The sequence below is a fragment of the Anomaloglossus baeobatrachus genome, chromosome 6, assembly GCF_048569485.1.
Source record: "Anomaloglossus baeobatrachus isolate aAnoBae1 chromosome 6, aAnoBae1.hap1, whole genome shotgun sequence".
NCBI lineage: Eukaryota > Metazoa > Chordata > Amphibia > Anura > Aromobatidae > Anomaloglossus > Anomaloglossus baeobatrachus.
This window is the reverse complement of record NC_134358.1, coordinates 151,993,922-152,007,894: the sequence shown is the minus strand read 5'-3', so window position 1 is coordinate 152,007,894 and position 13,973 is coordinate 151,993,922. Positions and strand designations below refer to the sequence as shown.

At 53.5% G+C, this 13,973-nt stretch overlaps 1 protein-coding gene across 2 annotated transcripts in view; it reads right to left on the bottom strand.

Moving 5' to 3' along the window:
• Positions 1-13,973, bottom strand: part of TRAPPC8 (trafficking protein particle complex subunit 8) — a 170,714-nt gene that overhangs the window by 100,586 nt on the left and 56,155 nt on the right. For both annotated transcript variants that reach the window (XM_075353322.1, XM_075353323.1), the window contains one exon: positions 2,868-2,973. In XM_075353322.1, the coding sequence (XP_075209437.1) occupies positions 2,868-2,973 (106 nt within the window). The remainder of the gene's footprint in view (positions 1-2,867; positions 2,974-13,973) is intronic.

Genomic DNA, 13,973 nt, shown 5'->3' with positions numbered 1-13,973 from the left:
ACGAGGCCGAGGGCTTAGAGGACGACCAGTTGGAGGAACGAAAGGAGCGAAACCTCGACTGAATCCTACCCTGGGCAGGTTTCCTGGTTTTGGTTTGTGGCATGGAAGTACTCTTCCCGCCAGTAGCTTCCTTAATGATTTCATCCAGCTGTTCTCCGAACAGCCGGGACCCAGCAAAAGGGAGCCCAGCAAGGTACTTCTTTGAAGAAGCATCTGCCTTCCACTCTCGAAGCCACAAGATCCTGCGGATAACGAGGGAATTAGCCGAAGCCACCGCAGTGCGGTGAGAAGCCTCCAGCATGGCAGACATCGCATAAGATGAAAAAGCTGAAGCTTGGGAAGTTAAGGCAACCATTTCGGGCATAGATTCCCTGGTGAGGGAATGCATCTCCTCTAGAGAAGCAGAGATGGCTTTGAGAGCCCACACTGCTGCAAAAGTCGGGGAAAACGCGGCCCCCGCCGCTTCATACACGGATTTGGCCAGAAGGTCAATCTGACGGTCCATGGAATCCTTAAGGGAGGTGCCGTCAGCCACCGACACAACAGTCCGAGCTGAGAGCCTAGACACCGGAGGGTCTACCTATGGGGACTGAGCCCACTCCTTGACCACCTCAGGTGGGAAGGGAAATCGGTCATCAGAACCACGCTTTGGGAAGCGTTTGTCAGGACAGGCCCTGGGTTTGGTCACAGCGGCCTGAAAACTGGAGTGGTTAAAGAACACACTCTTTGCTCTCTTAGGCGAGGTAAACTGGTGCTTTTCTGCCGGAGAGGGTTGCTCCTCTGATACTGGCGGATTGAGATCCAGTACAGAGTTAATGGAAGCAATCAAGTCACTAAGATCTGAGTCACCCTCGGACAGATCAATGGGGTACATGGAGTTAGCCTCCGAGCCCCCTGTAAAGGCATCCTCCTCATCCTGCGAGTCAGCTCTTGAATCAGAGCCGCGGGAGGAGGAGGGAGAGGGAACCCTGCGTCTCTTCTTAGGAGGACGGGGTCTGGGCCCTGATGATGAATCCTCTGTGAGCTCCGAACCTAAGGGACCCATAGCAATAGGGGCACCCTGTGAAGGGGGCTGATGAATATTCATCAAAGTCCTGGACAGAAGTCCCATGGACTCAGCAAAAGACTGGGAGATAGACCTAGAAAAGGATTCTACCCAAGCCGGGGGTTCAGCCACAGGAGCAGGAGCAGCCTGAGAGACCACTGGGGGTGAGACTCCAGGCTGTGGCACCGCCAAGTTAGAGCAGACCTCACAATGAGGATAGGTGATCGGTTCAGGCAGCAGGAGCTTACATGCAGCGCATACAGAATAAAGCTTTGGAGCCTTGCTCCTCGTGTGAGACATGCTGCTGGAGTGGGGGCTCTGCCAGAGAATGAACCCCAGAGAGTATATACAGAGGTCCACAACCAGAGACCGGTTGTTGCTTACCAGACTGCTGGAGCGGTGTTGTGTGCCCTCCAGATCCCGAAGCCCGGACCCCCGGGCAGCACCTCAGCAGGGATGCAGAGTGCAGACCAGCGCCGAGTGAACTCTGTCTGAGAAAATAGCCGCCGGAGCGAAGAGAGGGGGCGGGACTTGTTGTGAGAGCGGGATCTGGAGGGCCATAGAGACCTACAGGGGAGGAGACACGCACAGCTGTGGGGAGAGTCCCTCCTCTGTGCAGAACGGCCGCCGGGAGGAGCCGAGCCTGTCCCTCTGCATTAATGACATGCGAGGGCAGAGAACAGAAACTAGGCCTCCGGCAAAGCCAGGGCCTAAATTTGAGCTACGAGGCCAACGCGCAGGCACCATCGGCGCGGTTCTCGGGCGACAGCTAGAGAACCCGCCGGAAATGCCAATAAATACAGTAAGCACACTCTCCCCAAACAATAAAGCACAGGGACCCCCAAAATATAAACGTCTCAGGTACTTAGCGGCTGAGACGCAGGGCCAGGCCCCTGGGGATGAGTGCTCCGGCCCAGCAGGATCCTGAAGGGTTGCGGATGGAGACCGGTCTCCTGCCAGGCAGGGAAACCGTGCTGGCTCCCACTTCAAGCCAGAGCCCAAAAGCGATGGTGAAGGAGCACGGCATGTAAGGCTCCAGCCTTGGAAATAAACCTTACAACACCGCCGAGACAGTGGGGTGAGAAGGGACATGCCGGGGGTTTAGACGTGGACCCGCACTTCTTCAATCTCATTCCAAAGAAGAAAAATCATATGAGAATGCATGTGTGGATGTATGCCTCCTGAACACAAAGCGATAAACTGGCTGGGTCTGCTCACCAGGGGGTGTATAAGCTCAGAGGGAGAAGCTACACTTAAGTGTAGTACTTTGTGTGTCCTCCGGAGGCAGAAGCTAAACACCCATGGTCTGGGTCTCCCAAAGGAACGATAAAGAAAAGAAAAATGCACGCACTGTTTGCCTCGGATGTGTGAAGATAGCATTAGTCATGAGTTTTTACTTCAATTGACATTTTGGAATTCTCACCTGGATACATCCTGGGCTAACAGTAAATTTTGTGCCCAGTACGCTGCAAAGTAAAGTTACACTGCGCTATAATAGAGATACAGAAACAGCCCCGCACTTCTATGTCTTCCCTTCACTATCACAGGGTGACGATACAAGCAAGGACCTTTAATGCATGGAAAGGAGCAGACAGGCCTGGCAACATCAATATGCCATAAGGGCCATTCATGGGAGAGTGGTTCATGAGCCTCGCAGCCATTACCAAATCATGTATTGAGCCATGTGTACAGCAATGAATCATGGATATTGTCTAGGGAAAATCCTGGTATTGTTTTTTTACAGTTACCTTGTTTTAGCTAGATACCCTTAGTCTACGGTACAAGAAATAATAATATCCAGCAGAAGCCTGTATGCACTCACCTCACTTGTAAGACGGATCAGGAGGCCGGCAGATTCTGAATATTTACTCTGACTTTTTAATATTTCAGCGCTCAGCAGGACACAGCGTTCTGCCAGAACCATATTCCTACAGCAAAACAAGACAGGAAATTAAAGAAAAACACTGCTGGAGAAATTAGCGCTTTCAGTCGTATTTATTTTACACCCGCACAATATAAATAAAGGCTCTAAATAAATGTCTGCAGGTTACACACAGTCACCATTCCCATTTCACTGAAAGCGAATGAGAATCTAAATCAGCAAGTGGCGGCAAATCTGCAAATCGTGACTGCGCACTGCTGGCAATAGTGGGGAATCCTGACAGTGTGGGCATTGCACAGTAACAACTGGGTAATTTGGACTAAAATAGAGTGACAACAAAAATCTGTCTGGAATCTGTAAATCCCGATTAACGCCATGTGTTAATAGTATTGAATATTCTAATCATTGAAAAAAAGGGAATTTTGTTTACTTACCGTAAATTCCTTTTCTTCTAGCTCCTATTGGGAGACCCAGACAATTGGGGTGTATAGCTTCTGCCTCTGGAGGCCACACAAAGTATTACACTTTAAAAAGTGTAACCCCTCCCCTCTGCCTATACACCCTCCCGTGGATCACGGGCTCCTCAGTTTTGGTGCAAAAGCAGGAAGGAGAAAACTTATAAATTGGTCTAGGGTAAATTCAATCCGAAGGATGTTCGGATAACTGAAGACCATGAACCAAAAGAACAATTCAACATGAACAACATGTGTACACAAAAGAACAACCAGCCCGAAGGGCACAGGGGCGGGTGCTGGGTCTCCCAATAGGAGCTAGAAGAAAAGGAATTTACGGTAAGTAAACAAAATTCCCTTTTTCTTTGTCGCTCCATTGGGAGACCCAGACAATTGGGACGTCCAAGAGCAGTCCCTGGGTGGGTAAAAGAATACCTCGATAAAAAGAGCCGAAAACGGCCCCCTCTTACAGGTGGGCAACCGCCGCCTAAAGGACTCACCTACCTAGACTGGCGTTTGCCGAAGCATAGGTATGCACTTGATAGTGTTTCGTGAAAGTGTGCAGACTAGACCACGTAGCTGCCTGACACACCTGCTGAGCCGTAGCCCGGTGCCGCAATGCCCAGGACGCACCCACGGCTCTGGTAGAATGGGCTTTCAGCCCTGAAGGGAGCGGAAGCCCGGAAGAACGGTAGGCCTCGAGAATCGGTTCCTTGATCCACCGAGCCAAGGTTGACTTGGAGGCCTGAGAGCCCTTACGCTGGCCAGCAACAAGGACAAAGAGCGCATCTGAACGGCGCAGGGGCGCCGTGCGAGACACGTAGAACCGGAGTGCTCTCACTAGATCCAAAGAGTGCAAATCCTTTTCACACTGGTGAATTGGATTAGGGCAAAAGGAAGGCAAGGAGATATCCTGATTGAGATGAAAAGGGGATACCACCTTAGGGAGAAATTCCGGGACAGGACGCAGAACCACCTTATCCTGGTGAAAAACCAGGAAGGGGGCTTTGCATGACAGCGCTGCGAGCTCAGACACTCTCCGAAGTGATGTGACTGCCACTAGGAAGGCCACCTTCTGCGAAAGACATGAAAGAGAGACATCCCGCAGCGGCTCGAAAGGTGGTTTTTGAAGAGCCGTCAGAACCCTGTTAAGATCCCAGGGTTCCAGCGGACGTTTGTAAGGTGGGACCATGTGGCAAACCCCCTGCAGGAACGTGCGGACCTGCGGAAGCCTGGCTAGACGCTTTTGAAAAAACACGGAGAGCGCAGATACTTGGCCCTTGAGAGAGCCGAGGGACAAACCCTTGTCCATTCCAGATTGAAGGAATGAAAGAAAAGTGGGTAAGGCAAACGGCCATGGAGGAAAACCGTTATTAGCGCACCAGGATAGGGAGATTTGCCAAGACCTGTAATAGATCTTGGCGGACGTTGGCTTCCTGGCCTGTCTCATGGTGGCAATGACATCCTGAGAGAACCCTGGAGACGCTAGGAGCCAGGACTCAATGGCCACACAGTCAGGTTGAGGGCCACAGAATTCGGATGGAAAAACGGGCCTTGTGACAGCAAGTCTGGGCGGTCTGGAAGTGCCCACGGTTTACCCACCGTGAGATGCCACAGATCCGGATACCACGACCGCCTCGGCCAGTCTGGAGCGACGAGAATGGCGCGATGGCAGTCGGACCTGATCTTGCGTAGTACTCTGGGAAGCATCGCCAGAGGGGGAAACACATAAGACAGTCGAAACTGCGACCAATCCTGGACTAACGCGTCCGCCGCCAGAGCTCTGTGATTCTGAGACCGTGCCATGAAGGCCGGGACCTTGTTGTTGTGCCGTGACGCCATGAGATCGACGTCCGGAGTTCCCCAGTGGCGACAGATCTCTCGAAACACGTCTGGGTGCAGAGACCATTCCCCCGCGTCCATGCCCTGACGACTGAGAAAATCTGCTTCCCAGTTTTCTACGCCCGGGATGTGAACTGCGGAGATGGTGGAGCCTGTGGCTTCCACCCACTGCAGAATCCGTCGGACTTCCTGGAAGGCTTGACGACTGCGAGTGCCGCCTTGGTGGTTGATGTAGGCGACGGCAGTGGCGTTGTCCGACTGGATACGGATCTGCCTGCCCTCCAGCCACCGATGGAAAGCCAATAGGGCTAGATATACTGCCCTTATCTCCAGGATATTGATCTGAAGGGATGATTCTATCGGAGTCCAGGTTCCTTGAGCCCTGTGGTGGAGAAAAACCGCTCCCCAACCTGACAGGCTCGCGTCCGTGGTGACCACAGCCCAGGTTGGGGGTAGGAAGGATTTTCCCCGCGACAGAGAAGTGGGTAGGAGCCACCACTGAAGTGATGTTTTGGTTGCAAGGGAAAGAGAGACGTTCTTGTCGAGGGAAGCCGCACTCTTGTCCCATTTGCGGAGAATGTCCCATTGGAGTGGCCGTAGGTGGAATTGCGCGAACGGGACTGCCTCTATAGCTGCCACCATCTTCCCAAGGAAGTGCATGAGGCGCCTTAAGGGGTGTGACTGACTCCGAAGAAGTGATTGCACCCCTGCCTGCAGAGAAAGCTGTTTGTCGCTCGGTAGCTTGACTAACACTTGCTGGGTATGAAACTCCATCCCTAGGTAAGTCAGTGATTGGGTCGGTGTCAACTTGGATTTCGGGAAGTTGATGATCCACCCGAACTGCTGGAGAGTCGCCAGAGCGACGGTTAGACTTTGTTGACACGCCACCCGAGAAGGGGCCCTGACTAGGAGATCGTCCAAGTAGGGGATCACCGAGTGGCCTTGAGAGTGCAGGACCGCCACGACGGATGCCATGACTTTGGTGAAAACCCGTGGGGCTGTCGCCAGGCCGAAAGGCAATGCCACGAACTGAAGGTGTTCGTCCCCGATGGCGAAACGCAGGAAACGATGTTCGGGTGCGATCGGTACATGGAGATAAGCATCCTTGATGTCGATCGATGCTAGGAAGTCTCCTTGTGACATCGAGGCGAAGATCGAGCGGAGAGATTCCATCCGAAACCGTCTGGTTCTCACATGTCTGTTGAGTAGCTTGAGGTCCAGAACGGGACGGAATGACCCGTCCTTTTTTGGCACCACGAACAAGTTGGAGTAAAATCCGCGACCACGTTCCTGAAGGGGAACGGGGATCACAACTCCTATCTTTAGAGCGTCCACCGCCTGAAAAAGTGCGTCGGCCTGAGCGGGGGGCGGAGAGGTTCTGAAGAAACGAGCCGCAGGACGAGAGCTGAACTCTATCCTGTAACCATGAGACAGAATGTCTCTCACCCATCGGTCTTGAACATGTGGCCACCAGGCGTCGCCAAAGCGGGAGAGCCTGCCACCGACCGAGGATGCGGCTAGGGAAGGCCGAGAGTCATGAGGAGGCAGTCTTGGAGGCAGTGCCTCCTGCGGCCTTTTGGGGGCGTGACTTGGACCGCCACGCATAGGAGTTCCTCTGGCCTTTCTCCGGCCTGTTGGACGAAGAGGATTGGGGCTTGGCGGAGGGACGAAAGGACCGAAACCTCGATTGGATTTTTCTCTGGTCTCTTAGGTTTGGACTGGGGTAAGGAGGAGTCCTTTCCCTTGGATTCCTTAATAATCTCATCCAATCGTTCGCCAAACAAACGGTCGCCAGAAAAGGGCAAACCGGTTAAGAACCTCTTGGAAGCAGAGTCTGCTTTCCATTCGCGCAGCCACATGGCCCTGCGGACTGCCACGGAGTTAGCAGAGGCTACCGCCGTACGGCTAGTGGAGTCCAGGACGGCGTTCATGGCGTAGGACGAAAAGGCTGACGCCTGAGAGGTCAAAGACGAAACATGCAGAGCAGAATTCCGTGTGACAGCATTAATCTCAGTCAGACAAGCCGAGATTGCTTAGAGAGCCCACACGGCTGCAAAGGCCGGGGCGAAAGATGCGCCCGTGGCCTCATAGATGGACTTCACCAAGAGCTTTATCTGTCTGTCAGTGGCATCCTTCAGGGAGGAGCCATCTGCAACAGACACAACGGACCTAGCAGCCAATCTGGAGACTGGAGGATCCACCTTGGGACAGTGAGCCCAACCCTTAACGACTTCAGATGGAAAGGGGTAACGCGTGTCAGTGTGACATTTAGCAAAGCGCTTGTCCGGGACCGCTCTGGGCTTCTGGACAGCATCCCTGAAGTTAGAGTGATCAAAAAACGTATTGCGCGTACGTTTGGGGAACCGAAACTGGTGTTTCTCCTGCTGAGACGCCGACTCCTCTACAGGAGGAGGCGGGGGTGAGAGATCCAACACCTGGTTGATGGACGAGATAAGATCATTTACTAAGGCGTCCCCCTCAGGTGTATCAAGGTTAAGGGCGAAGTCAGGGTCAGAGCCCTGAGCTCCCACGTCCGCCTCGTCTTCCAGAGAGTCCTCAAGCTGGGATGCCGAGCAGCGTGAGGAAGTCGGGGAAGAGTCCCAGCGAGACCGCTTAGCCGGTCTGGGACTGCGGTCCGGGCAGGAGTCCTCCGCCTGAGACTTGGGGCCAACCTGGGAGCGCGCTGCGGCGCGGACCGAGAGGGGCCTGGAGGAGACGAGCTAACAGGGGCCGGGCCTGTGGAAGGTCCGGTCTGGACTGCAATGCCTCAAGGAGTTTAGAAGACCATTTGTCCATAGACAGTGCAATGGATTGAGAAAGTGACAGAGAGTTTCTCAGCAAAAGAGGCCAACACCGGTGACTCAGTCCCTGCAGCCTGCTCAGGGGGAGCAGGGGGGGTCTACATGAGCCGAGGGGCCCACCAGTGCCCGAGGCTCCGGCTGAGCAAGCGAGGCAGGAGTCGAGCATTGCTCACAGTGAGGGTAGGTGGAACCCGCAGGTAACATAGCCCCACAAGAGGTACAGGCCGTGAAAAGAAGGGAATTTTGTTTACTTACCGTAAATTCCTTTTCTTCTAGCTCCAATTGGGAGACCCAGACAATTGGGTGTATAGCTATTGCCTCCGGAGGCCACACAAAGTATTACACTTAAAAGTGTAAGGCCCCTCCCCTTCTGGCTATACACCCCCCGTGGGATCACGGGCTCATCAGTTTTAGTGCAAAAGCAAGAAGGAGGAAAGCCAATAACTGGTTTAAAGACCAAATCAATCCGAAGAAACATCGGAGAACTGAAACCATTCAACATGAACAACATGTGTACCCGAAAAACCCAAAAAACCCTAATAAAAACAGGGCGGGTGCTGGGTCTCCCAATTGGAGCTAGAAGAAAAGGAATTTACGGTAAGTAAACAAAATTCCCTTCTTCTTTGTCGCTCCTAATTGGGAGACCCAGACAATTGGGACGTCCAAAAGCAGTCCCTGGGTGGGTAAAAAAATACCTCGTGATAGGGCCGTCAAACAGCCCTTTCCTACAGGCGGGCAATCGCCGCCTGAAGGACTTGTCTACCTAGGCTGGCGTCTGCCGAAGCGTAGGTATGCACCTGATAATGCCTGGTAAAAATGTGTAAACTTGACCAGGTAGGTGCCTGGCACACCTGCTGAGCCGTAGCCTGGTGCCGTAATGCCCAGCACGCACCCACGGCTCTGGTAGAATGGGCCTTCAGCCCTGAGGGAACCGGGAGCCCAGCAGAACGGTAGGTTTCAAGAATTGGTTCCTTGATCCACCGAGTCAGGGTGGATTTGGAAGCTTGCGACCTTTTACGCTGACCAGCGACAAAGACCAAGAGTGCATCCGAGCGGCGCAGGGGCGCCGTGCGGGAATGTAGATCCTGAGTGCTCTCACCAGATCCAATAGATGCATTTTTCAAATTGATGGACTGGATGAGGACACAGAGAAGGTAAGGTGATATCTTGATTGAGATGAAAGTGGGATACCACCTTAGGGAGAAATTCCGGAATTGGACGCCGAACTACCTTGTCCTGGTGAAAGACCAGGAAGGGAGATTTGCATGACAGCGCTGCTAGCTCGGACACTCTCCGAAGAGACGTGACCGATACTAGAAAGGCCACTTTCTGTGAAAGACGAGAAGGGAAACATCCCTCATAGGCTCGAAAGGCGGCTTCTGGAGAGCAATTAGAACCTTGTTCAGATCCCAGGGCTCCAACGGCCGCTTGTAAGGAGGGACGATATGACAAACCCCCTGCAGGAACGTGCGCACCTGAGGAAGCCGTGCTAGGCGTTTCTGAACAAATACAGATAGCGCTGAGACTTGTCCTTTAAGGGAGCTGAGCGACAAACCTTTTTCCAACCCAGATTGCAGGAAGGAAAGAAAATAGGCGATGCAAATGGCTAGGGAGAAACTCCCTGAGCAGAGCACCAAGAGAAGAATATCTTCCACGTCCTGTGGTAGACCTTGGCGGACGTTGGTTTCCTAGCCTGTCTCATGGTGGCAACCACTTTCTGAGATAATCCTGAAGACGCTAGGATCCAGGACTCAATGGCCACACCGTCAGGCTCAGGGCCGCAGAATTCAGATGGAAAAATGGCCCTTGAGACCGGAAGTCTGGTCGGTCTGGTAGTGCCCACGGTTGGCCTACCGTGAGGCCGGGTACCCCGACCTCCTCGGCCAATCTGGAAGGACGAGGATGGCGAGGCGGCAGTCGGACTTGATCTTGCGCAGCACTCTGGGCAACAATGCCAGCGGTGGGAACACATAAGGTAGCCGGAACTGCGACCAATTTGAACTAAGGCGTCCGTCGCCAGAGGTCGATGATCGTGAGACCGTGCCATGAAGCCGGGACCTTGTTGTTGTGCCTTGACGCCATTAGGTCGACGTCCGGCATCCCTCAGCTGCGACAGATCTCCAGAGACCCGTCCGGGTGAAGAGACCATTCCTCTGCGTCCATACCCTGGCGACTGAGGAAGTCTGCTTCCCAGTTTTCCACGCCTGGGATGTGAACTGCGGATATGGTGGATGCCGTGTCTTCCACCCACGTAAGAATCCGCCGGACTTCCTGGAAGGCTTGCCGGCTGCGTGTTCTTCCTGGTGGTTGATGTATGCCACCGCTGTGGAGTTGTCCGACTAAATTCGGATCTGCTAGCTTTCCAGCCACTGCTGGAAGTCTTGTAGGGCAAGATACACTGCTCTGATTTCCAGAACATTGATCTGAAGGGTGGACTCTTGCTGAGTCCACGTACCTTGAGCCCTGTGGTGGAGAAAAACTGCTCCCCACCCTGATAGACTCGCGTCTGTCGTAACTACCGCCCAGGATGGGGGTAGGAAGGACCTTCCTTTTGACCATGAGGTGGGAGAAGCCACCACTGTAGAGATTCCTTGGCCGCCTGAGAAATGGAGACGTCTCTGTCGAAGGACGTCGACTTCCCGTCCCATTGGCGGAGAATGTCCCATTGTAGTGGACGCAGATGAAACTGCGCGAAAGGGACTGCCTCCATGGTTGCTATCATCTTACATGGGAAGTGCATGAGGCGTCTCAATGTGTGCGACTGGCCTTAAAGGAGAGATTGCAGCCCTGACTGTAGTGAACGCTGTTTGTCTAGCGGAAGCTTCACTATCGCTGAGAGAGTATGAAACTCCATGCGTAGATATGTTAGCGATTGGGTCGGGGTCGGATCTGACTTTGGAAAGATGATGATCTACCCGAAACTCTGGAGCGTCTCCAGCACAACGTTCAGGGCGTGGTGGCATGCCTCTTGAGAGGGTGCCTTGACAAGTAGATCGCCCAAAAACGGGATCACAGAGTGACCTTGAGAGTGCAGAACTGCTACTACTGCTGCCATGACCTTGGCGAAGACCCGTGGGGCTGTTGCCAGCCGGAAGGTAGAGCTACGAACTGAAGGTGTTCGTCTCCTATAACGAAGCGTAGAAACGCTGGTGCTCTGGATCAATCGGCATGTGGGGATAAGCGTCCTTGATGTCTAATGATGCTAGGAAATCTCCTTGAGACATTGAGGCGATAACGGAGCGGAGGGATTCCATCCGGAACCGCCTGGTTATCACGTGCTTGTTGAGCAGGTTTAGGTCCAGAACGGGACAGAAAGACCCGTCCTTTTTTGGCACCATAAACAAATTGGAGTAAAAACCGTGACCTTGCTCCTGAAGAGGAACGGGGGTCACCACTCCTTCTGCCTTTAGCGTGCACACCGCTTGCGGAAGAGAATCGGCTCGGTCGGGAGGTGGCGAAGTTCTGAAGAATCGAGTTGGAGGACGAGACTGAACTCTATCCTGTACCCGTGAGACAGAATGTCTCTCACCCAACGGTCTTTGACCTGTGGCAGCCAAATGTCGCCAAAGCGGGAGAGCCTGCCACCGACCGAGGATGGGGAGAGAGGAGGCCGAAAGTCATGAGGAAGCCGCCTTGGTAGCGGGTCTTCCGGCTGTCTTTTTTGGGCGTGACTGAGCCCGCCAAGAATCTGAGCTCCTCTGATCCCTTTGAGTCCTTTTGGACGAGGAGAATTGGGACCTGCCCGAACCTCGAAAGGACCGAAACCCCGACTGTCCATTCCACTGTTGGGGTTTGTGTTGTCTGGGCTGGGGTAAGGATGAATCCTTACCCTTGGCCTGTTTAAAGATTTCATCCAAACGCTCACCAAACAGTCGGTTACCAGAAAAGGCAAATTGGTTAAGCACTTTTTTGGAAGCAGAATCTGCCTTCCATTCACTTAACGACCAAGCTCTGCGTAAAAACGCGGAGTTAGCGGACGCCACTACCGTACGGCTTGTAGAGGCTAGTACAGCATTAATCGCGTAAGACGCAAATGCAGACATTTGAGAGGTTAAGGATGCCACCTGTGGAACAGATGTACGTGTGACCGTGTCAATCTGTGTAAGACAAGCTGAAATAGCTTGGAGTGCCCCTACGGCTGCGAAGGCTGGAGCCAACGGCGTGTCGTAGCCTCATAGATGGATTCCGACCAGAGATCCATCCGTCTGTCAGTGGCATCTTTAAGTGCAGCTCCATCTTTCACTGCAACTATGGATCTAGCCGCAAGCCTGGAGATTGGAGGATGCCCCTTGGGACACTGGGTCCAGCCCTTGACCACGTCAGGGGACAGGGATAACGTGTATCCTAAGCCGTTTGGAGAAGCGCTTATCTGGATAAGCGTGGTGTTTCTGGACTGCCTCTCTAAAGTCAGAGTGGTCCAGAAAAGTACTTAATTTACGCTTGGGATACCTGAAATGGAATTTCTCCTGCTGTGAAGCTGACTACTCCACTGGAGGAGCTGAGGGAGAAATATCCAACATTTTATTGATGGACGCTATAAGATCATTCACTATGGCGTCACTATCAGGTATATCGAGATTGAAAGCGGTCTGAGGATCAGAATTCTGAGCAGCTACCTCCGCCTCATCACACAGAGAGTCCTCCTGCTGGGATCCTCCAGTGTGATGAAGTCGAGGGCCGCTCATAGTGAGCTCGCTTAGGCTGTCTGGGACTGTTGTCCGTGTCAGAGCCGTCACTCTGGGATGCCCGTGGCACCCCCGGAGCTCGTAGTTGTTCCAACTGAGGGGGACCAGGGAGCAATGATTCAACAGTGCCCATGGTCTGAGAGACCTGTCTGGACTGCAAGGCTTCTAGTATCATAGCCATAGTCTCAGAAAATCTGTCAGTAAATACTGCAGACTCCGTCTCCATCCCCTGGACCATTATCAGAGACTCCGGCTGAGTTGAATACAATGGGGGTCTATGTAACTTGCCGGCCGTATAGCCGTACATGCTGTACAGGCTGCATAGAAAACATGTGCTTCTGCACCCCTGTTTTACACCGACAATATGCTGTAATCTCCTCCGAACAAATCAAGGAGGGTATATACAAAAGTGCGACCAAACAGTGCAATGTATGGCGTATAAGCATATATATATATGTGCACTTCGGCACTAGTGGAGTCAGCACTACAGGTGCTGCATAACGCCTGCTCACAGCGGTTGTGTGACTATCCGAATCCCTGCCAGGGTCTTCCCAAACTTGTCTCTTTTCTTGCTACAGAAAAAAACTGACATGAATGGCTGCCAGCGTCCTGTGTAGAGGAGGAAGCCGTGGGCGTGCCTGAGAAAGTGCGGGAATCCGGTTTCACAGTGCACACAGTGAGAGAGGTGGAGTATGCAAAACATACCCCAGCTCTCAGCGCTGCCGTGCTGTGCAGCGTCACGCCCCTACCCTGACTGGCAGGCCTGTGGGCGGTAACGAAGTGAGACTAGGCCGCACAAGCCGGGGACTCGAGTGATAAGCGCGGCCGGCATATAAGCCCTGGTCGGCGCGGAAGTCCCCGGCGCACCACAAGTCCCAGCCGCGCCTGAATCAAAATGGCAGCGGCGGTTAGCGCGGTAGTCCCCCAATACTCTAACACACCCAGCTACGCTGTGGTGTGCGATGGCACTAGTGCGGGCAGCGCCGCTGGCGCACTAACAGACCCAGCAGTGCTGCCGTGTGTCTGTGCGCGGTCCCCACGGGGACACCGAGTACCTCAACGTAGCAGGGCCATGTCCCTGAAGATACTCCGCTCCATGTCCAGCAGATTCCCAGGAGCTGTGGATGGAGCACGGCCTCAGTGCCTGGAGACCGGTAAAATCCCACTTCACCCAGAGCCCCAAGGGGGATGGGGAAGGAAGCAGCATGTGGGCTCCAGCCTCCGTACCCGCAATGGGTACCTCAACCTTAACAAACACCGCCGACA